Genomic DNA, 23,456 nt, shown 5'->3' with positions numbered 1-23,456 from the left:
TTTGATAGTTATACTATGGTTTGATTATGTAAGATGTTATCATTAGGGAAAGCTGGGTAAAGAGTATATGGGAAGTCTCTCTACTATTCTTGCAACAACGCTTCTCTAAATCTAAATAATCTAAAATTATTTCAAAATAAAGTTAAAAACATAAAGTGAGCCCCGCCCACCCTGCCTGCATTATCCCTGATCCCACCCCTCTCTTGATGCCCTTTGCAGAACTCATCACATACAAGGATCTTGTTCGCTACCTGACTTCCCCACTGCACTGTAACCTCCATGGGGCAAGGGTGTCTGTCTTGTTGACTGCAGCTTCCCCAGAGCCTACATAGTGACTTGCATACAATAAGCACTGCTTTCAAATGTGTTGAATAAGTGAATTAATTAATATCCCTGGATGTAACAAGGAAAAATGAATGGAAAAAGTGAGCGTTCTTAGAAAGCCTCCAGAGCATGAGAAGGCAGCATAGTCAGGAGTCTTCTACCACACACCCAAAGGTGAAATTATGGGTCCCCCCACCCCCGCCAGATTGGGAATCCCTGCCCAAGATTTTGCAGACGGGGGAAATAATTTACTACCCAGAAACCTTGCTCCAAACATCAGTGTTCCCCCCAGGGCCACCATGGAGCGAGGATTCCTGGCAGGACATATGTCAGATGGCCGGGATGCAGAACATGGGCCAGGCAGGGAGTGTCTCCTGCCCCCACCCCCCAGCCTGTCTGATTCTGCCAGGGGACCTGGGAATGAACTTCACAACTCCACAACCATCAGTGAAATTTTACTGGGAAAACCCAAGAAATCACGTTGTACAGACTTGGGCCTTTCCCATAAACTCCCTCTGTGGACCATCAAACAATAGCAGTGGGGTGGGAAGCAGCGACAGGCCAATTCCAACTTGGTTTTCAGGCATTTTTTTCAGCATCAGATGGTAGAGGTCCACTGTAGCGGAAGGAGCCCAGATGGGAGTGAGTACCCCTGGGTTCCATCTCCACGTGTGTGTAAAGTGGGAGGAGACTATATGTGGTGATCTCTGTCCTTTGAGCTCTGATGTTCTGGAATCTTCAGCACCTTCATAAAGAAAGGGTTACTTTTTGCTTTGTCCCCAAGCCAGAACTCAGGCAACGGCCCCGGTGGCATTGCTGAGGGGCTGCCTCTCCGAGCCTGGGCATCGTTGGGAAATTCCAAGACCTTGGTTATAGGGGAAGGTGGAGGCTGGGCATGAAGGTGTACTGAAAGGAAACTCAGTGGAATAATAGATTAGAGGCATTTGCTGGACCATAACCAACTACTAGCTATAATAGCAAACACAGCTTTTTACAGTTTTGTCTGACCCTGTATCAAATGGTCATTTTGCAGATGTGGATACTGAGGCCCAGAGGATCAAGTTCGTTGACAAAAGATCAGGCAGCTGAAAAGGAGGCACCTTGAAGCTGTCCAAATCCCTTTCAGCTGAATTGATATATTTTTATGTTATATAATCTTTCATTCCATACTTTTATTTACAAAAAGAAAATTGAATGTCTCCTTTCTCTCCTCCATGGCTCTTGAGTTTCATACATGAAACTCTGGGTGTGCTAGAAGAATGTGATCACTGTGATACATCGATTAAGTTAGGAAATTAGAGATCAGTGCCCCTCCCCAATTCCTGAGGAATGGCCATCGCTCCTGTCTCATAATCCCTGCCCTTTACAGAGCCCTTTCAGAGCCCTCTGTGGAAAGGATCCTAGTACCCCACCTCCCAGGTGAGGAGCCTGAGGCTACACAGGAAAGTGCCTGGTTGCTGTTGGGGTCAGGGCTGGGACCGGGAGACCCAGCTACTGGCCAGAGCATCTGCACTTCTCAGTGCTATTTTAGTGGCTAAAGCAGGGGCAGCCTGCCTAGGAACTGCCATAGGGGAAAATCCAGGTCCCAACAAATGCTTTCCCTCAACACCAGCTTTTGAGAAATATCTTGCCTAATCTAAAGAAGCAACTGCTGAAAGCTGTACATCCACACAATTCCAGCAAAGAAAGAGGGGCACTCCCCCTTGGCCAGTTACAGTAATGTCTAGTTTAATGCCACATCCCAGGAAGTTGTATCAGTTTCTGATGAAAAGCATTATTTTCCCACCTTCTAGTGCCTAAATGTCCCTCCTTCTAGTGCCTGCCTGAAACAGCCAGGGTGGACAGTTTCCGTGCTGGAACTATGGGGTGATTTATCAATTTCACAAACCCACAGGATGGAAGTTTGGATCTGGGGTGAGTTCAGGTGAATGAGGCTCTCTTCACCCAGTGCACAAGGGCCCCCCAGGCTGCAAGGGAGGGAGGCCACAGAGCTTGGTGTCCTCATGGAGCCGGTGGGTTCCTGGGTTGTTCACTCAGTCTCCGGATCCAACATGAAATCAGCATCAGGCCTGCAGACAGAATTCCCAGTGAGCCCCTGGGTCCTACCCGTCAGCCCCTGCTGTGCCTTGGGGACAGATACCCTTAAGGATGCTTCGAGAGGGGTGAGGCAAAGGGTGTGACTGAGCGACCCTCCTTCACTCTCTGTGCCCCACCCTGTGACAGCCAACAGCCTGGACCCATTTCATCCTGCAGATCAGAGGTTCTTACACAGCCACGCAACACAGGTGGTCTGTGTGGTCCCTGAATCCACAGGATTTGTCACCAAAGCTGTGTGTGTGTGTGTGTGTGTGTGTGAGTGTGTCTGTAGGGAGGAGGAGATTCGTGTGTAGATATTCATGGCGAGTATCACTCGGCAGAGGTCCAGAACCCTGCCCTCCCTGCTCTCGATCTGTGGGAGGACCCAGACCCCACCCCGTGTCACCTGCCTGGAGCAGCCTGGCTCTCAGGTGGGCATTTGCTGCGTTTCTGGCACCCTGTCGGACAATGGATGTTCTATTTCTTCTCCTCCCCAGTCTGGAGATGAAAAGCCCATCTCCTCCTGCCCAAACATGTGTGTCCACTGGCCCCGCCCAGCACAGCTGTTTGCCCGTCCATCACTGGACCAGGTCCCCACCGCGAGGACAGGAAGTGCTCCCCACATCCGCCTCCGCCACCAGCCTGGTGTCTTGTGGTCACTGAGCCTGGTAGCCAGAGAGAGAATTTTTAAAAAGACTCACAGACATGTAATTAAAATCTCAGTGTTGGGTTTTGGGGGAGGCGCTGGGCGGCTCCTGCCTCTGCTTTGCGGAAACACAGATTTTTAGCGGTTGAAAGTGACAGGAGGCTCAAGAGAGATGGTCCTAAATATACTGTCCTGGGCATTTCCGGGCAGCTGGGGAAATGTGGGATTTGATCCTACCCGCGGGCTCTTATGCCAGCCCCCCCTAGGCTGCCCTGGGTGCCCCTCCCGCCTGTGCTTCACCCTTGCCTCCACGCATATCTTCCACTCCACCCTCAAACCGCACCGCTTCCCTGCTGCCCGGAACCCCGGCCCCACAGGCCAGAGGCACAGCCCACACTCCTAGGCGGGATTTCCAGCCCTCTGCAGTCAGGCCACAGCCAGACTCACACCCTGTACCCCACACCACTGATATGTGGGTGGCCCCAGCACCCCCACACCTGTGCATACAAGATCCCCTCTGCCTGGAACGCCCTCCCCACCCCCTTCTCCACCCGCCAAGACTCTGTTCCATCCTTCAAGGCCAGTTCAGATGTCACCTCCTCCAGGAAGCTGCTCAGATCCCACCACACTGTGGGACCCTCTGACTTCCCAGCACTTGACGGGGCCTCTCCAGGAGCTGTCACTCCTGTTTTGCTTCTTCTTGTTCCTTTCCATGCCTCCCTCCGGCCCTCCTTCCTCCTTCAGCTTGTTCCAAAAAGGTACCTGCCTCCTTTCGCCCTTTGCTGTGTTTCATGGCTGTTGATGTCCCTGCTGTGCCGTCCGTTCTTCAGCTCTGGGCCTTTGCTCATGCTGGTCCCTCCTCCGCAGTGTCCTTCTCCCTTGACGTCGTGGCAAATTCATTCTCACCCCTCAAGGCCCAGCTCCAGTGACAGCCGCAAGCACTCCCTCTCCCCCCATCTCCCGTCCACGCACATCAGCAGAGTCTGGGAGACCCCCGTCCCCCTGAAGTGTGCTCAGTTATGTCCCTGCCCACCACCGTGGTCCTTTTCTGCCTTGGGTCTGATGTCCATCTCCCCAGAGGAGGGACCCATCCTCTGCCTCACGTGTGGATGCCAGAGCCAGCAGGGGCTGAGCGGGGCAGGCTGGGTTTGGGGCTTGGGGGCCAGAAATGGAAGCTGCCCTTGTTGGCACCCACCGTGTGCCGGGCTCTGTGCTGGGGGCCTCACCATAGGCTCATGGAGCCCTCTCAGCACCCAGGAGGCAGAGCCTGGGAGTGAGCCCATGTGCAGAGGAAGGAGCCAGCCCCACCCAGGCCGCCCAGGCCCCTGGCTCCGACCCGGCTCTGCCCACCCCAGACCCTGAGCCCAGAATCACGTGTGACTGCCAGCCCTGTTTTGTCTTGCAGTGGAGCTCGACCATGCCCTGGGCCACCAGGAGCCCCACTGGAAGGAGTTCCGCTTTGACCTGACCCAGATCCCGGCGGGGGAGGCGGTCACAGCTGCTGAGTTCCGGATTTACAAGCTGCCCAGCACCCACCCACTCAACAGGACCCTCCACGTCAGCATGTTCGAGGTGGTCAGGGAGCGGGCCAACAGGTGCCTGCCCCGCGCCCTGCCTCCCGGTCAAGCCTCTGGCGGTGTGTCGGCCCAGCCCTGGGGGGACATTTCCCGGAGCACAGAAGGGGAGCTTCCTGGGGAGCACACCCTCACAGATGGAAGATGCTTGGCCCGAGGCCCCCGGCACCGTGAGAGAGGCCCAGCATCAGTCCTGGCTTCAAGCCTCTGCCCTGCCGTCCTAGCTGTGGGACCTTGGACGGGTCACTGAGCTCCTGAGCCTCAGTTTCCCCTCTGTACACGGGCACAGTAACACCTTTGAATGGCAGATACGGTGAGATAAGACGCGTCAGGCGCCCAGCCCAGAGCCAGGCGGTAGATGCCCCACTGGTGGTCCCCAGGTGGGCACTGGAAACACAAAGACAGCTGTGCCGGCCCTCGGTTAATTGTTCTTTCGTGTCCACAGGGAGTCTGACTTGTTCTTTTTGGATCTTCAGACGCTCCAAGCTGGGGACGAGGGCTGGCTGGTGTTGGACGTGACAGCAGCCAGCGACCACTGGTTGTTGAACCGTAACAAGGACCTGGGACTCCGGCTCTATGTGGAAACGGAGGATGGTAAGACTCGGGGCTCGGGCAGCGGGCCTTCTCCTGGGGGCTCCTCCAATGCTGCTGGCAGCAGATGCAGCTGGAGCCTCATCTGCTGGAGGCTGCACCTTTCTCAGCCGGGCCGCTGGGTGATAATCCCTCCCCACTGCGGGGCTCCACGGGGTAAAGAGGGTGAGGCTCCCACAGTGCGGGACAGCAGGACGCCCCCTCCAGCGTGGTTTCCTCCTCTCCTTATGCAGAACCAGCATTTGAGTTGCTAAGAGAGCGAGTCCTATTTTTCCCTCCCCAAGAAATGGCGATTCTTGCTACTCTTTGGAGCAGCCCCCAGTTCCGTACTGGGCGGGGCCAGAGTGGTGACACCCTCAGGCTCTGGTCAGAGAGGCCTGTGTTGGAATCCCAGCTCTGCAGCTTTCTAACTTGGAGACCTTGGCAGGTCACTTACCTTTCCAAGCCTCAGTTTTCTCATCTGTAGAATGAGGATTCACACATTCATTCATTCATTCATTAACAGGTACCTGAGGGGGAAGCCTCCTTTATCCCAGGCAATGGGCATAGAAAAACCGAAGGTGGGCACAAGATTGGCATGTTTGAGCTACAGTAAGGGGCCACCATGCTGGAGCAGAGCAGGCCAGGGAGTGATGGGGAGGTGATGAGATTGAGAGAGGTGAGCAGGGACATTCTGAATTAGGGTAAACAGGGCAAGGGGTTGGAGTGTTTGGAGTAGCTTATTGTCTTTAATAGAGTGGAGGATGACAGGACCTGACTCAGGTTTTTATAAAAGAACCTCTGAGACACTCCCCCTCAGGGAGGTGTAGCATCACTCCCACCCCTTCCGTGTGGGCTACGCTTAGTGACTTGCTTCCCAAAAGTCCAGTATGGCCTGGGTGGGGAAGTCACTTGACAGTGGAGACACCTGACCAGCACGACCTCAGCCAGGTGATCCAGGTGCACATGAATAGGTAGATCCTGTGTACCCCTGAGATGATGAGAATGGCACTTCACCTCGGTGGTCTTTCCCCCAAAAACCCATAACCCTGAGAAGAACATCAGACAAACCCAAATTGAAGGACATTCTACAGCATACCTGACAGATACTTCTCAAAACTGTCAAGGTCATCAAAAACAAGGCAAGTCAGAAATTGTAACAGCCTAGAGGGGCCTAAGGAGTTGTAATGACTAAAGTCCATGTGGGTTCCTGCAAGAGAAAAAGGGCACTGGGGAAAACTAATGAAATTTGAATGCATCGTGTTTAGTTAGTAATAAGATACCAGTATTGGTTCAGGAATTGTGACAACTATGCCAGAGTGATTTAAATGTTAACATTTCCCAGGAAAAACCGGGTCCGTGTATATGGGAACTCTCGGTACTATCTTTGCAATTTTTCTGTAAATCTCAACTATTGTAAAAATAAATAAATAAACAAACAAACAAACAAATAAATAAATAAATAATAAAACAAAAAGACTTTGTCCTATATGTAAACTAAAGCCCCCTGACTTCAGTGGGGAGTAGACTGTGGGGACAGGAGTGGTCAGAGAGGCCCCGGAGCCACACTGGGCGCAGGTGAGCGCTGTGCGGGGCTTGTGGGCAGCAGGGAAATGGAGGACAGTGGAGAGAGGAATCGTGGTAATATGGGGACTGAGGCGCGCGGAGGGGGGGCGGTCATTAGATTTTTTTTTTTTTTTTTGCCTGAGTTGGGGAGAAATAGAGGGCAGGTCTGAGGTAGGAAACAAGGTTGTCTGTTGGCGGTGACATTGAGAGACCTGGTGGACGTCCATGTGGAAATGTCGCTCCAGGACAGGTGAGTGCTGGAGATGCAGGGGTGGGGACCCCTGACACGTCGGTGGATTTAGAGCCCTGGCACTGGAGCAGGTCAGCTGGGGAAGGAGGGTAGCGATGGAGAAGGAAGGAAATCGCGGCCGAGTCCCGAGTGTCGCCGCCTCGGGGCCTCCGTGCGCCCCGGGCCCGGTCCTGGTCCAGGGCGGGCGGCGCGGGCGCGGCACCCTCGCCGTGGGGCCGGACAGTCCGGGGCCGGGTCCCGCCGTCTTCCGCCTTCGCGGCCGGGAGACCGGGCGCCTCGGGTGCCCTCGGAGCGCAGAGACGGAGTCCCCGGGGACCTGGGGGGCCCAGCCGGGCCGGCACGTCACCGCCCGCGCGTCCTCTCTGCTCTGTGACGGCGGCGGCGGCGGCCCAGGGCGCACACGGTCGCCGTCCTGTCCCCGCCGGGGCCCGGAGCCGTGAGCGGACGATGGCGGCGCTGCGGCTCCTCCCGGCGGCGCTCGGGCGCTGCGTCCCCGCCGGCCGCGCGGGGCGCGCGGTGGCCCAGGGCGGAGTGCGCGGCCTCGCCACCAGCGCTCGTGCCCGCGCCCAATTCTACACGGATCCCGTGGAGGCGGTGAAAGACATCTCCGACGGGGCGAGGATCATGGTCGGGGGCTTCGGGCTCTGTGGGATTCCGGAGAACCTGATCGGGGCGCTGCTCAAGACCCGCGTGAAAGACTTGACCGTCGTCAGCAGCAACGTGGGGGTGGACGACTTCGGGCTGGGGCTGCTCCTGGGGACCAAGCAGATCACCCGCATCATCTGCTCTTACGTGGGAGAGAACGCGCTGTGCGAGCAGCAGTACCTGGCGGGCGAGCTGGAACTGGAGCTGACGCCCCAGGGCACCCTGGCCGAGCGAATCCGCGCCGGTGGGGCCGGAGTGCCCGCCTTCTACACGCCCACGGCCTACGGGACCCTGGTGCAGGAAGGCGGCGCCCCCATCAGGTACTTCCAGGACGGCCACATCGCCATCCTGAGCCAGCCGAGAGAGGTGAGGGAGTTTCGCGGGCACCACTACCTGCTGGAGCACGCCATCACGGCGGACTTCGCTCTGGTGAAAGGGTGGAAGGCCGACCGCGCAGGAAACGTCATCTTCAGGCGAAGCGCCCGGAATTTCAACGTGCCCATGTGCAAAGCTGCGGAAACCTCAGTGGTAGAAGTTGAAGAAATCGTGGATGTGGGGTCGTTTGCCCCAGAAGACATCCATGTTCCTAACATTTATGTAGATCGCGTCATACAGGGAAAAATATGAGAAAAGAATTGAGCGTTTAACAGTCCGGAAGCAGGAAGATGGAAAAGCCAAGTCTGCAGAAGATATACGGACACGAATCATCAAACGGGCAGCTCTTGAATTTGAGGATGGCATGTATGCCAATTTGGGCATAGGAATCCCTCTTCTGGCCAGCAACTACATCAGCCCGGATATAACTGTTCATCTTCACAGTGAGAATGGTGTCCTGGGCTTGGGTCCATTTCCACTAAAACATGAGGTGGATGCAGATCTCATCAACGCTGGGAAGCAAACGGTCACCATTTTCCCCGGGGGCTGTTTTTTCTCCAGTGATGACTCGTTTGCCATGATCCGAGGAGGCCACATCAACCTCACCATGCTGGGAGCCATGCAGGTTTCCAAATACGGCGACCTGGCCAACTGGATGATCCCCGGAAAGAGGGTGAAAGGCATGGGGGGTGCGATGGATTTGGTGTCCAGTACCAAGACCAGAGTGGTGGTCACCATGGAGCACTGCACCAAGGCCAACGAACCCAAAATCGTGGAGAAGTGCACGATGCCCCTGACCGGGAAGCGGTGTGTGGACCGAATCATCACGGAGAAGGCCGTGTTTGACGTGCACGAGAAGAGAGGGCTGACGCTGACCGAGCTCTGGGAAGGCCTGACGGTGGAGGACATCAAGAAGAGCACGGGGAGCACCTTTGCCGTCTCTCCCAATCTCAGACCCATGCAGCAGGTGGCAGCCTAACCGGGAGAAGACCTTGTCACAGAGCGTGTCTGTCACGTTAACCTCGCGGGATTTCATCCAAAGGAAGTCGAGAACCACATGTATACGTGTCACAGGCAGTCTGACCAGCTTTCTCCTGGCATCTCAGACTTGCTGACTTTGTTCTCTCCAGAGGGATATGACTTTAATTAAAAACAAAAGGGAACATAGAAGTTTATCGTGTGTGTTCTGTGAGTGCTGAGAAAACTCTGCTACGTGACCGAGGACGGTCTGTGCATGTTCAATTCTCTGCAGCTTGAGATGATCCCACAGGCAGGGTTTCATTGAAACCCATTTCATTGAAATGCTTCCCTCATGAGTAAATCATGAAATGTAAAAATGATGAGGAGGGATAACTCCACCTGGGGTATACCTAAGGCACCATGTTCCTAGTAATGTGAAAAGTACATGGCATGGGGCCGGCCTGGTGGGTTAGCGGTTAAGTGTACGCTCCGCTGCTGGTGGCCCGGGTTCGGATCCCGGACGCATACCGACGCACCGCTTCTCCGGCCATGCTGAGGCCGCGTCCCACATACAGCAACTAGAAGGATGTGCAACTATGACATACAACTATCTACCTGGGCTTTGGGGGAGAAAAAAGAGGAGGATTGGCAATAGATGTTAGCTCAGAGCCGGTCTTCCTCAGCAAAAATAGGAGGATTAGCACAGATGTTAGCTCAGGGCTGATCTCCCTCACAAAAAAAAAAAAGTACATGGCATGAATGTGAATTTGTGATTGGAAGAAACGCTATTGGATGAAAACTTTTTTCCTTTGGCCTCTGCCTTCTCTTCTGGGGCCTTTCATTTTGTTGCTAAGTTCTGTTTCCCTGTAGCCTCACCTTCTCCTCCCCCAACATGTCTCCTCCTCGTAGCTAAATAGATGTCTCTAGAAGGAAAGCAAGACGGTCCCAGTGGGACAGTGACTGGTAACAGGAGCGACTGAAGGGGAGACTGTTGGTGCTGACTTCCAGCAGGAAGTTTCCTCGGTGAATAACGTCCACCTGTGTGTTGCCAAAGGCTGAGGCTTATGACAGGAGGAGTTCTAGAAACCTAACCGATGGACCTAAGTGGGTTTCCTCATCTGAAATCGTAGTGTTCTTGTGTCGTCCAGAACAGACACTTAGATCCTTCCCCTTTGTCCTGGAGCCCAGACTGGCCTCTTGTTAATATAACCCAGAGGGACTGTGGGGTATTTCATCCCGAATCCATAGTCTCAAAGACTAAAAAGGAAATAATGAGTTTCTGTGTGTGTGTGTGTGTGTGTGTGTGAAGTGTTAAAAACCAGGCCTGACATGGAGCATGCACTTTCTCAGTGTAGCTCTAGGAGTAAACACAACCGACGGGTGGGAGCATGTTGGTAAGAACAGAAAGTTCTAGCTGGTCAGGGAAGGCGTTTCAGAGAGGTCTCATTGGGGCCTCACCCCGAAGGAAGGGCCAGATCCTGGAATGGGGAGATGGAGAGGGAGAGACAGTGCTCACTGAGGGGACAGCCTGGGGTGTGGGGGGAAGTGGCCAGGGACCATGACCACGTGGGGGGTGGGATGGAATGTCATCAAGTGGACAGTGGGGCACCTTCACCTTTTGGGGCTTCTGGGGAGGGGGCCTGATCTGCCCTGGGTGTCAGGAGAAGTTTCCCAGCAGCAGCATGGAACAGGCAGAGCTTTCCAGAAGCAGACAAGTTGGAGGGCTGTTAAGACAGTACAAAGAAGGAAAAGGATTGAATTCCCCATTCCCTTGTGATGAGGAAGTAACCTCAGGGACAAAAGCTGACCTGGTCCACAGCTGGGATTCCCTCCAAGAGTTTCAACCAGTGTCCTGATTGTCCTTCAACATGACACCATGGTCACATCCATGACTGCAGGCTGTGGTGGGGCAGGGGCTGCAGGGAAGGGCCAGGTGGCGCCCAGAGCAGAAAGAAGGCTTGAGGAGAGATGGGAGCAATCTTGGCCTGGCACAGCTGGGGAAGGGGTATGAATTAGGACTTGACCACCTGTCAAGGGTCAGGATAAGGCAGGTGGGCTGCCAAGACATCTGGGCCCTGATGGGCCAACTGAGAAGTGAGGTGAGGCTGGAGGTCTCATGTGGTCCACCTGGCCCCGAGGAGCAGCCTCTTCCATTGGGGTCTAAGGGGGAGGCCAGTGTGGCCCAGATCACGAGGCGTGGCCGCACATACCCCGTCAACTGCAAAGGGGACAGCATGCCTGGCAGCAGCCTCACAAGGTCAGGTCTAGAGGCAGGGGCCCTGGGCCCCAGAGGCTCCTGAAGCTCCCGCCTCTGCCTTTCTGGAAAGGGGCCTGCCAGAGCTGGGCAGCCTGGGAGCCCACCACCTAGACAGCGCAGGCCTTCCCTGCAGCAGCTGAGGCAGGGAGCCCTGCCCAGGATGGGTGGGGCAAAAAGCAGAGCTGATGGGGAAGGGGGAGCTCTGGGTTCTGGAAGGAGGGCCAGGGGGTCCTTTTCCAGGCCTGCCAGATAGGACTTCTGCAAGAAGACCAGGAGTCAGTCCCTTGCCCCCCACACCCCCCAGCCAGGCCTCTGCACCATTTGCTGGCGGAAGGAAGGACAATTCTGGCTCTGCTGCAGCTTGCTCTGGGACCTTGAACAGTTGCTGCCCTCTGGGCCTTAGTTTCTGTGTCTGTAAAATGGGGACCTGGATAAGCTGACAGGGCAGTGGCACACACAGGCCTGGAAGGCTGCTCAGGGCCGAGGCCATCGCTGTGTGTCAGTGTGGCTGTGGAGCTCCACTCCAGGGCCGCGGTGCCGACACTCGGCCGCCTGCTCCCATCCGCTCCACGGCCGCCTCGTCGTGGCCTCACTGGCCGTTTCCCTCTGCTCAGCAGGGCTTTCATGTGTCTCTGTGTCCTCTTGGTTCTGCTGCTTCCCCATGACTGTGACTTGCCGTGACCCACGCTCTCCTGAGTGGCTTCTTTCTGGGCTCCTTCCAGGTCACCTCCTGCAGCTCCTGTCTCAGCGGGATCATTCCTGAGTGGAGCCTCTAATGGGCCCAGCGCATTTGTTTGTGGCAGGTGATGTCATAGGTCAAAGGTTAGTCTCTGGATTGATTAGTTGTTCAGTCAACTATGGCCTGTGGACACCAGGCTAAAGCACAGCTGTTTCAGGGCTGACCTTAGAGAAGGACTGGGTGGGGCAGGCAGTGTCCTTGACCTGTAATGTATAAAGGAGGATCATATTAGACCTGCTAATGGAACAAATATGTATATTTATGTGTGTGTACATATGTATGATCTCTCTATAAATGCATGCGTGTGTGTGTGTACACATACATATGTGCGCCTGTACGTGTGTGTGTATCAGTGTTGCTACATCGAGGCGAAATGTACACGGAAGTAGAACAATTGGCACTATGTTTTAAGAAACATAAAAATGAGTTAGTCATCATGCTCCTGTGGTCTAGTATAGAAAAATTCCAGAGGAAAAGAAAATGAAGAGGTTCTATCACATTCTCATCTTCATAATGAAAGGCAGGAAATAACCTAAATGTCTAAAGATAAGCTAATATTAAATATTATGGCGTATCTACTCAAAGGAATTTTATACATTTGAAATGTTTATAGTTGAGACTTATTTTAACCAGGAAAATGTTTATGTGAAAAAAAATATTTGAAAAAACACAGACTTCATTGCTGTGCTGACAATTGTGTAAAACTTAAATTGACACATGAAAATATCCCAGAAAAATGAAAATGATATGTTGGAGTGGGGAAGGGGGTTTATGAGTGATATTTTTTCTCAAGTTTCTTTACAGTTGTTATTTTATTGCTTGACAATTAAAACATCAAGAGGTGATTTGGAAATACGGAGAGGTACAGGAAGATAGTTTATTGGTGGAGTTGACATTTCCAGGGCTAATTAGTGTGTTTTCCTTGGTATCCTCAGTCTTTAAGTGGCTATGTGGTAAAATCCCACTTTTATAGGCCTCACTGTTCCCAGGCTGAGGTCCCGATCTCTGCCTTCCCGCAGCCTCTTCTCTCTTTCTTCCCTTTTTAACCACAAACCCGGTGGGTAAGGACTTAAATGGGTAAGAACTTGGGCTCTGGAATTAGACCCACGTGGGGTGAACCCGGCTCTGGGACTTTGGGCAAACTTCTCTGCCCCCTGAGCCTGGGGTCTCGTTTGTGGGCATCGGGGCACAGTTCATGCCCTGCTCTTGGGCAGTGCTCAGTGAGCAGGTGCCCGGCAAGTCCTGGCAGCTGCTCCAGTCAGCTGTGTCACAAATCCTACATGGACATCCCAGAAAGTACAGGGTGGGAGATAGAACTCAGGCCTCGGAGCCCTCAGACTGAGGTGGGAGCCCTGGTTCTGAGCATCCCTGGCAGTGTGGCTCTGGGCCACCACAGAGTGACTCTGAAGTTTCCCAGTGAAGTGTGAGGCCCAGGATTACTGTCAAGATGAATGAGATCATCAGTGCGGAATAACTTTGAAACTCGTAAAATGCTTCGCATATGGCAGTGTTCACAATTATCGCTAATGCTGACACTGCGGTCCCCAAGGCCCTCCTCCCCCATCTCCTTCAGACCTGCCTGCCGGGGCGCTGGCACTGGACTTAGGACTCCGGTCTTCAGATGAGGAAACTGAGGCACAGTGGGTCCCCTCAGGTCCTCAGCCTCCGTGCTCCTGGGCCTGCCCCTGCCTCGGCAGACAGGTCCCTGCTGTGTCCACGTGCAGGGCCACCACCCTCAAGTGACCGCCTCTCTCCTCTCTCTGTCCCAGGGCTCAGCGTGGATCCTGGCCTGGCCGGTCTGCTGGGGCGACGGGCACCACACTCCAAACAGCCGTTCGTGGTCACTTTCTTCAGAGCGAGCCCCAGCCCCGTCCGAGCCCCTCGGGCAGTGAGGCCCCTGAAGAGGAGGCCTCCGAAAAAAACCAACGAGCTGCCGCACCCCAACAAACTCCCAGGGATCTTCGGTGAGGTCCGGGGTGGGCCTGGGTCTGAGGCCCGCAGGCTTTTGGCCGAGAATCAGGGGGTGGTGACAGAACCCTCCAGGCTCTTAGTGGGGTTCAAGCTGATGGTCGCCCTCCAGCCACCTTTCCTGACTATCCTCCTTTGCCCCTGCTCCCTGGGGACTGGCCACTGCCCTCTCTCTCAGGCCTCTGAGCACCTGCCCTCACCGTTCCTGCCACGCAGAAGTCCCTTCTCTGCCCTCCCCTGGTTCACAGGCCTTTCCCAGAAGTCTCCGTCAGAATCTGGTGCCCCTTCCTCCGGGCAGCGCAGCCCCTGGTGCCTTCCGTCCTTCCCCGGGCACCCTGCAGGATGCAGAGTTGTTGATGCAAAGGTCTCCCCACCAGGCTGAGCCCCTCGGGATCAGGGACAGGCCTGACCCGACCACACGCCCTCTTTTCCTTCACGGGGAGTCGGCCTTTGGCTGGCCTCAGTGTGAGCCACTTGACCCTGTGGAATGGGCGTGGCAGGAGAAGTGGGGCGATGTCAGGAGGTGTCTCCAGAGGAAGGGAGGACGAGCCACCGGCTGGCCGAGGGTCCCCTGGGCTGTTTATTGGAGCATCAGGAGGCCCACAGGCTGCAAGTCAGGGGAGGCTGGGCTGAGTGTAGGGTTATTCTGTAGCCCGCGGGAGCCATCTGGAGCCATTGAAGGTTCTAGAGCTAGGTCATGGCACCAGCAGAGCTGCAGGGATGGGCTTTATGACACCAGAAGATTTAGTTTCCTGTCATTCATTTATTCAACCCCCGCCCTGGGAGCTCCCCGAGGTACCTGCACAGAGCAGGAACCCCAGAAAAGACCTCGCACCCTCTGTCCCCTGCAGATGACGTCCACGGCTCCGACGGCCGCCAGGTTTGCCGGCGGCATGAGCTCTACGTCAGCTTCCAGGACCTCGGCTGGCTGGTAATTTCTGACTCTTTCTTCTTTCTTGAATGACAGTCCCCACCTGGAGATCGTGAGTGTATCTCCAGGAGGAGGTAGAATTATGGGGGCTTTTAGTTTTCTTAAGTATTACTTTCTTCTGTGTCTTCCGAGTTTTCCAAAGGAGAGCGTGTTGCTTTTATAGTGAAAAGTGATTTTTTTGTAAAACCATGAAAATGGAGGCTATCTGAATGCTCAGCCATTAATGTCAGAGCTGCGACAGGGAAACTGAGTCCAGGCTGGGCAGTGCCTCGGTGCCTTTGCTGCGGCCGCAGCTGCAGGAGGCGCGCGCGGTGGGCGGAGGCTGCGGAGGACGATGCCGAGCGCTGGTGGCGGGAAGGGGGCAGAGCTGGTTCCAGCCCTGTCTGCTGTGGGTCTTCGGGTGGGCGTCAGGCCTCTGGGGGAGACTGCCCGGGGAGGCGCCCGAGGGTGGGTTGTCGGGCCCTGAGGCGGAGGAAGGGGAAGGGACAGCCCTGAGTCGTCCTGTGACAGGTGCTGGATGGGGGGCTCGGGAGGGGCCCACGGATGGACTCACCTCCTGCCATTCTCACCCCCCAGGACTGGGTCATCGCCCCCCAAGGCTACTCAGCCTATTACTGTGAGGGGGAGTGCTCCTTCCCGCTGGACTCCTGCATGAACGCCACCAACCACGCCATCCTGCAGTCCCTGGTCAGTACCACGTCCGGCCGCCCGCCCGGACGCCTGGGGCGGCGTCTGCTGAGGAGAGGGGCCCCTCCAGCCCGGAGGTGAATGGGCACCCCGGCTGGTGCCAGGGAGCTTTCTCTGCGTGGGGTCTTCCTGCGGCACATGTGGTTGACCCCGCCCCTGTGCAGAGGCTGGTCCCTGTGTGGCCACTCTGCGCACAGAGTCCCTGCCCCTGGACGTGCATGCACCCCGTTTACACTGACTGAGGCGAACACATGTGCGTGCACTACACGTGCACGTGCGGGACAGTCATGTACACTGATGGGTTCCCGCACTGACAAAGGCACGCCTGCTTGTGTTGGACACACAACACATACGTGACTGACGTGCACCCCACATGGGGGCCTGTGTGTGCTGAACACACCCGCACCCGTGTTCTCTGGCGTGTCCGCCCTCCTGTGACACACGTGCCCATGGGGTGATGACGAGCGTGTGCATTCACCCACCCTCTTCGTGGCGTGTCAGGGGGTCACCCTTCAGTCCCATAAACGGGTCCCTCTCAGCTCTGTGTGTTTTCCAGATTGTGTGGCTTCTGATGCCCCAGTGTCTGGGTGACTTTAAATGCTGAAGAGTCGTTTCTATGAGGCGCATCGTCCTGCTGCTTATTGCTAAGTGTTTATTGGTGTTTGCTGATTCTGGGGTTGACTTCTCTCTAGAACGTTCACCTAGACTCCTAGGTGATGTTTCTCTAGTAAGAGGTTGTGTGAAGGTGATGGTTGCCTTAGAGTGAGAGTAAATGAATTCACTAAAACGGCTTTGACCTCACGAGAACCCCTCCTTTCTCAATGGTCAAATGGAATTTACTGGACACCTGGGAGCCGCCTCCTTGGAGAAGCTCAGGGGTGATAAGCTGTGTGTGCGGACCCTGGGCCTCCCGTCCTTTATGCATGTGCTTTGCTCGACTCCTGTGAGGGGGCACGTGGGGGTGGTGTCTGCACCTGCACCTCCCAGGGCTCGTCCCCCCTCTGCCCCAGCCCCACCCCTGCCCCAGCCCAGGCCCTCAGTCTCCCCACTGTCAGTCACCAGGAGTGAGCGCTGACGTTGTGCTGGGCACAGACAGGACAGTGGCTGCCCTCTTGAGGAGGGTCAGTGAACACAGGAGCCACGGAGCGGCCAAGACGATGGGTCTGTGAGTAAGGAAGACTGGGCCGTTCATTTAGGGAGGCTGGGCCTCTCTGCACGAGGAGGAAGAATGTTCGAGGCAGAAGGAGCAAGTGCAAAGGCCCCACAACAGAAGCGAGCTGGGTGGGTTCTGGGCCAGCAGGGAGGCGGGGGCTGGCGTGAAGCGAAGGAGTGGAGGGAGGTGACTTTGGGGTGGGGCAGGGGCTGTTCACATAGGGCCTTGGGGTCCCTCGTAAGGTGGCAGGTGGGTAGATTTAATCCCAAGTAAACTCAGAGGCCATTGCAGTTTGAGCGAAGCGGTGTCATCATCTGACTTACTCTAGAAGTTTCTCTCTGGCTGCTGGGGGAAAGTGGACCGTGGGGTCGAGGGTGGAGGAGGCTGGGAGCCAAGTGAGGAGGCTGCGGCGGTCACCTGACAAGAAGACCAGGGCGTCTTGGTAGGTGGTGAGAAGGGAGCCGAGGCAGCGTGAACAGTGGAGGCAGGGCCGCTCTGGGGAGTGGGTGGAGGAGGGAGGGGGAGTGCAGGGGGCTGCAGGTGAGGGCTGAGCCACCTGGTGGGTGAGGGCTCTTCTGAGGACAAGGAGGGGACGGGGAGGCTTGGCGGGCAGCAGAGGTGTTGTTGGGGTTGGAGCAGGGATTGGTGAAAACCAGTAGTTCTGCTTCCGCCCCCGTACGTGTGAGGCCCTGTTAGACCCCACATGGAGAATGTGGGTGGGAAGCTGGATCCAAAAGTCTGGGGTTCAGAGGAAGGCCAAGCTGAAGCTGTGAATTTGAGGGATGTCGCGTGGGGCCAGCCTTTGAGTCCTGAGACCAGAGGGGATTCTCTGGGGAGACGGCAGACGCAGGAGAGGTGGGCGAGGACTGGCCTCCCGTGGAGAGGCCTGAGAAGGAAGAGGAGCCGTGGGAGGCAGGGGACTGATGTGGGAGGGAGGTCTGGGGGAGGCTGGGGGCTGGGAGAAGGACGCGTGTCCTTCCAGGCTCACCCTCAGGGTCACTCTCCACGCAGCAGCCCGGGAGTCTCACTACAGCACAAACCTGACCACCTCATTCTTGGCCGAGAAACTTCCTGTCTCGTCCCATTATTCCCAGGAGGAATGTGAACCCTTGGCTGGGACCCAGGGCCCCTCACTAGCTGCCCTGCCGAACTCGCCAATGTCCCTGCACATGGCCCAGGGCCCTCATCTCCCTGTACCCGCTGGCTTGGTGCCAGGACAGCCGTGTGTTCCTACCTCCCCCCTTTGCTGTTGTTGCTCCCTCCACCTGGAGGGCCTCCTCCCCACCTGCCCGCCTCACCTCTGTGTCCTTCCCAGCCAGAGATGGGCACAGCTCATGCTCTCGGAGCGCTAAGGGCCTGCTTGATTGTTGTGCCGCTCCTATGGGTCCTGGTTGTCTGCTGGAATGTTCCCCCCGTTTCCCCTTCCATCCTCACTGAGGATGAGAGCAGGGACCCTGTCTGGACATTTCTGTGCTCCACCCTGCCAGGGCTGGCACAAGGCACGTGTCCAAGATACGTTTCTGTTGGAAACGAGAAAAGTACCATTGTGCCCATTTGGCAGAGGAGAAACCTGAGGCCCACGGAGCCAATAAGTTCCAGAACCTCGGGGCCAGCCCCGAGGCGTAGTGGTTAAGTGCGCGCTCTCCGCTGCCGGCGGCCCGGCGTTCGGATCCCGGACGTGCACCGACGCACCGCTTGTCAGGCCATGCTGTGGTGGTGTCCCACATAAAGTGGAGGAAGATCAACACGGATGTTAGCTCAGGGCCAGTCTTCCTCAGCAAAAAGAGGAAGATTGGCATGGATGTTAGCTCAGGGCTGATCTTCCTCACAAAAAAAAAAGAAAAAATATACCAGAACCTCTGGTTTGGTCTCCCACCTGGCTCAAACACAAATTGAATGGAATGCACATTAGACTCCACAACTCAATTTGTTTGGTGCCACGTGGAATAAAAGGCCGTTTGTCTTTCTGTCACTCATCTGATAAAGCTTGCAGAATAGCAGCACCCCTGTGGTGCCAACCTCTCTCCAGGGTCCCAACTCAGGAAAGGTCCCCAGTTTCCAGCCACTCAGAGCCCCAGGGCTGGTACAGGTGGGCGGTGTTGCCTGGTTTCCTTCACATGGGTCTACGAATGCCAAGCACAGCCACCACATGTGGAGGGTGGGAAGTTGGGGAGCAGTGGCCCCCACGTCCCAGTCTGGCCGGACATCTCCACAGAGGCCTTGGCTTCCCGCGCTGGCCTGAGAGGCTCTGGGCCCCAAGCCAGCCCAGTGCCCGGCTAACGGTCCTCCCAGCAGGCTGGCTCGGAGCTGGGGCTCCCGGGACAAGGCTGGGCATTGGGGATTGGGGACCAGGCTGCAGGACAGGTTCCCCCATCAGACAGCTCCATCCGGGTCCCGCTCAGCAGCCTCCGTGGGGCTGGGAGGCCCAGGGCCGGCCCAGCGGCCACAACACCCATGGACACAGCAGGCTTCCTTTCTCTCCCCGCACCCGATAGCCGCCTGCTGCCTTCAGGGCCCTCCTGTGTGGGGCCTGATGAGGAGTCCAGTACCAACTGCAGCCCGTCCTGCCAAGTCTCCGGATAAATATTTTTATGGAGGCTGAAATAGCTCCCTCCCTCGGGCTGGTTTTTGGTGGTAAAGCAGTTGGAGGAGGTACAGGGAACGGCCTGGGTCCAAGTCCTGGGACGTCACGTGGCCTGTGTGGCCCCAGTCTTCATCTGCCCAGAATAAGACTTGCCTTAGAAGTTGTTGCGAGGGCTGAAGAGTGCGCTGAGAAATAACAGTGTCGACCGCCTCAAGGGTGAACTTAGACTTCTGGGCTCTATCCCTCTGTTCCCTGAACATTCACTGGCTCACAGTCTGGAGGGGCTGACAGACCACGAACAGTTAACACGGACAAGACACGATCAGGGACGTTGTAGAAGCGCAAAGAGAGAGGAGCAGAGGGGACCTCAGAGGGGCGGTGCTGCAGGGGCGTCAGGCAGAGGGACCCGGCGTCAGGTAGAGGGACCCGGCACCAGGCACATCATGTGCTGGGGACCAGCAGGGTCGTCACGTCTAAGTGGGTGTTGCAGGGAGTGGGCAGGTGCCCAGGCTGTGCCCTGAGGGCAGCAGGGCAGGTAAGGGGTCAAGGAGGGCAGGGGCGTGGCGGATCAGCACGTTAGCACCTGCCCCGGCTGCAGGTGGAGAATGGAGCAGGGCAGGGGCGAGCGGACAGAGACCCCGGCCAGGCAGGGGCTGGGGGCCGGGGCTGGGGAGAAGCCCACGGTTCTCATGCCCCTGCCTGCTGCCCCCTCCCTGGCCAGGTGCACCTGATGAAGCCAGATGCAGTCCCCAAGGCGTGCTGCGCGCCCACCAAGCTGAGCGCCACCTCCGTGCTCTACTACGACAGCAGCAACAACGTCATCCTGCGCAAGCACCGAAACATGGTGGTCCGGGCCTGCGGCTGCCACTGAGGGCCCCCCACCGCCGCAGCGCTTCCCCCGGGATCGGGCCCCTGGCCAGAGGCAGGAGCCCTGCAAACCCAGCCAGCCGGAGGCAGGGTTGGCATGGGGGCCCTCAGACATCAACATGTCTGTGCCCTTCCCTCCTTCCGGTCAGGCTGGATCCTCTCCAGGCCCCTCTGCCTCCCTCCCCTGCCTGAGCTTGTGACAGACCTCTGGCCTCCAGTCCTGGTGTTCCGAGTCATCAAGCGGACTTCTACCCCAGCCCCCTCCCCCCAGAGGCACGTGCTGACTAGCTTTTTGGGGTTGGCACAAAAGTCCTGTCTGAGGACCTGTCCATGTCCATTGCTGGCCTAGGCTGTGGGCAGATGTGGGATGAACTGAGAGCACCTGGAGCCCAAGATGGCCCCCTCAGGCCCTTCACTACCCATTACAGGGTTTGCGGATGTGTAGATAGGGTCTGGGCCACCTCTGGTTGCCTGCCCTTCCCAGGTGCAAAACTGGGCATTTCTTGGTACTTCTGTTGGAGAGCGTGGAATTACCCTCAATGTTCTGTATTTGCGGATCTGAATTACCAAACTGCTGACCACAGGGGAGGCATGTGGGTCAACTCAAGAAAGAGCTGAATGAACTACAAGATTTAGGCCAATGGCATTTATCTTCCCCTGTCATCCCGCCTTGATCTGCCTCTGCTGCCTGGGGCAGATGTGCAGTGCACGGACATTTTGCCTTTGGAGAAAAAAGATCTCGGAGAATTCATCGACCTGTCTACCTGTCACCATGTTGAACTGTCAGGAGCTCAGCTCTGTTGAAAAGTTATCTTTTTGTGGAGCCAAGGACAGCGGATGCAATGGGTGGCCCCAGATGACAGTGGCCAGCACAGATGACATAATTTCCCTTGCCCTTCTGCATGGCAGACATCAATAATCAACCCTGATATTTTTTCTTCCAATCTGGACAGAATTTCAAAATGATCAGCACAGAACTCCAGGCAGCCACTGCTAACAGACTAGATTTGGCATATGAAGTGAAAACTGTTTGCCATCTCCTGCTAAGGAGCAATCCATTCCACCAACAGCAATGCATCTGTGACCCTGGGCAGCCTGTGGCCAGGTGTGGGGCGAGGGCAGGGGCTTGTCAGCACCTGCTTGTGTCCAAAGTTGTCAAAGACAGGCTGGTGACCAAAGTTTGTGTCACCCTGTGTGCCCAGGAGCCCTGTCCTGTTTCTTGGGGCCTGGGAGCCAAAGAAAAGGCCCCTGTCCCAGGGGAGCAACAGGCAGTAATTAGGCTGAGCTGGGTGGGGAGGTTCCCGGAAACCACTGTTCTCCTTGGAGCAGCCGCTGGCAGTTGGTGTTTATTTGATTTCTGACTTGTTAAGCCTGTAATTTACCTGCTGGAGCAGACAGAGTCCAGCTGCCCAAACCCTGAAATACTGTGTCATTTAAAGCAGATCTTGGGCCCGCCCTAACCCACAGGCACAGCCCAGCTGAGGCCATGTGTCCAAGGATGCGCATCTCTGGAATTCACTCTGCACCCTGAGGAGGGGCTCCGGAAAAGCAGGGCTGGCAGCAGGGGTGCAGGCTGGGGCCACACTGCGGGACAGCAGCCCCTCTACCTGGACCCAGAATATCAGGAGACCCGTATTCTGGCTGCAGCTCAGCCACTGACTGACTTGGTGCCTGGAGAAGTCCCTTTTCTGATTGAGGCTTGTTTCCCATCTGTGACATGAAAACATGGGACCTCTTCATCTCCAAAGGCCCTTCCAGCCAGAGAATGCCTGCCACCCTGACCCGTTCCTCTCGCACAGAGTCAGGACATGGCCTAAGCACCCGGCTGCCGTAGGACACGAAACCCACCATTTCAGGGCCTATTTAACAGCTTTCTTCTCCCAACATCAAGGGCAGTGGAGGCTGGGAAACTTCTGACAAATGTCAGCGTTTGGTCTCTTCAATGCCTAGCACATAACCTGGCATGGCTTGGGGGCGCCAGGAAAGTTTGTGAAATGAAGGTATTGAAGATGTGGACTGCTTGCCCATCGGATGCGAAGAACAGGAATGTAAGGCTCGTGATATGACTCCCTTTTCATGTGGTCAAGCTGAAAGTACTGCGGTCATGGCCTTCCCGAGAGACTTCCAGCACCTTCAGCCAGCCAGGCGGTCACCAAATGAAATCAAATAGAAAGAGCCTCGGAGAAGGGAGGTAATTATGGACACAAAGCCAATGAGGTGGCAATGTTCAGTTTTCAAGGCCATCTTGTTTACCTGGATGCCTCTGGCAGCCCAGGTTACATTCAAGGCTACACATTAGAAGCAGAAATAAGGGCCATCAACTCAGGCCCACTGACAGCAAAGAAAATGCTGACAGGAAGGGAGAACACAAAGGAACAGCCAAGCCTGGGGCCATTCAGGGTGGGGCGAAGTGCTCTGTGCCTCAGTCACAGTTCAGTCCGGGCCCTGATGCCAGCTCATCAGGCAGAGAAACCCGTATGCTTTTGTGTCTCTATGTAGGGAAGTGGGTAACATGCTCCCAGAAATTCCCTACAATTTCACAGGAAAGTAGGCTGTGAACAGGAGAGGGTGGGTTTTGGAGCAAGCAGACCTGCTGGCATCAAATCCTGGCTCTGCCTCTTGTTAATCTGACCCAATTGTGTAACCTCTGAGCCTGCTCCTTCCTCTGTAGAATGGGTATTGGTTCTGCCTTCGCAAGGCCATCATGGGGATCAGATCTGTCCACAGAACATTCAGCACCGGGTCTGCACATGTGTGCTGAATGAATGGCATCCATTAGTGGTCTTATTTTAAATGAATTTATAAATTTGGGCCTCCTCTGTGTGCCTATTAAAAACCCACTCCTCCCAGAATGTGTCCAGGAGGTGCTGCTGTATTTACTTCAAAGCTGTACTTTTCCTAAAAAAATCTAAACTTGGTAATCTCTTGGGATGAGGCGTGGACTTGCATCCTCCCCCACCTGTGGAAGGAGTCCTGGCCAGCAGCTACCTGCAGTGGCCAGGGCCTCTGCTGAGGACGTGGCAGTGTTGTGCCCCTGCCCCTCCCACAGTGCTGCCAGCGAGTGCTGCACCCACCTGCAATCTCACAGGAAGCTGGTGGGGGAATTTTCTGGGGTTTCTCTTCTTACTAGGAAGACTTGAGCAAGCATTTGGCCAAATATTACATGTGTGCCGGGGAAATTTTTGAAAATAAAAAACAAACATGCATAATCCCAACACACAGAGATAACCATTGTCAATAATTCCTTCCCGTCTGTTTTCCTTGGCACATTATATATGTCTTTA

At 55.8% G+C, this 23,456-nt stretch overlaps 2 protein-coding genes across 2 annotated transcripts in view; both read left to right on the top strand.

The window, feature by feature from the left end:
• The window catches only part of BMP8A (bone morphogenetic protein 8a), a 34,284-nt gene extending 11,251 nt beyond the window's left edge, over positions 1–23,033 (top strand). The window contains exons 2-7 of the mRNA XM_087446212.1: positions 4,452–4,641; positions 5,066–5,214; positions 13,752–13,946; positions 14,802–14,881; positions 15,458–15,568; positions 20,027–23,033. Of these exons, the coding sequence (XP_087302338.1) occupies positions 4,452–4,641; positions 5,066–5,214; positions 13,752–13,946; positions 14,802–14,881; positions 15,458–15,568; positions 20,027–20,176 (875 nt within the window). The 3' untranslated portion in view covers positions 20,177–23,033. The remainder of the gene's footprint in view (positions 1–4,451; positions 4,642–5,065; positions 5,215–13,751; positions 13,947–14,801; positions 14,882–15,457; positions 15,569–20,026) is intronic.
• On the top strand, positions 7,454–9,210 carry LOC147914088 (succinyl-CoA:3-ketoacid coenzyme A transferase 2, mitochondrial-like). The gene is given in 2 exon segments (XM_087446211.1): positions 7,454–8,268; positions 8,270–9,210. Coding segments are annotated over 2 exon segments (1,551 nt in total). The 3' UTR covers positions 9,006–9,210.
• Positions 23,034–23,456: the final 423 nt, after the last annotated feature.

The sequence above is a fragment of the Ceratotherium simum genome, chromosome 22, assembly GCF_057802395.1.
Source record: "Ceratotherium simum simum isolate JZ-2026a chromosome 22, ASM5780239v1, whole genome shotgun sequence".
Taxonomy (NCBI): Eukaryota; Metazoa; Chordata; class Mammalia; order Perissodactyla; family Rhinocerotidae; genus Ceratotherium; species Ceratotherium simum.
This window is presented reverse-complemented; position numbering and strand designations above follow the sequence as displayed.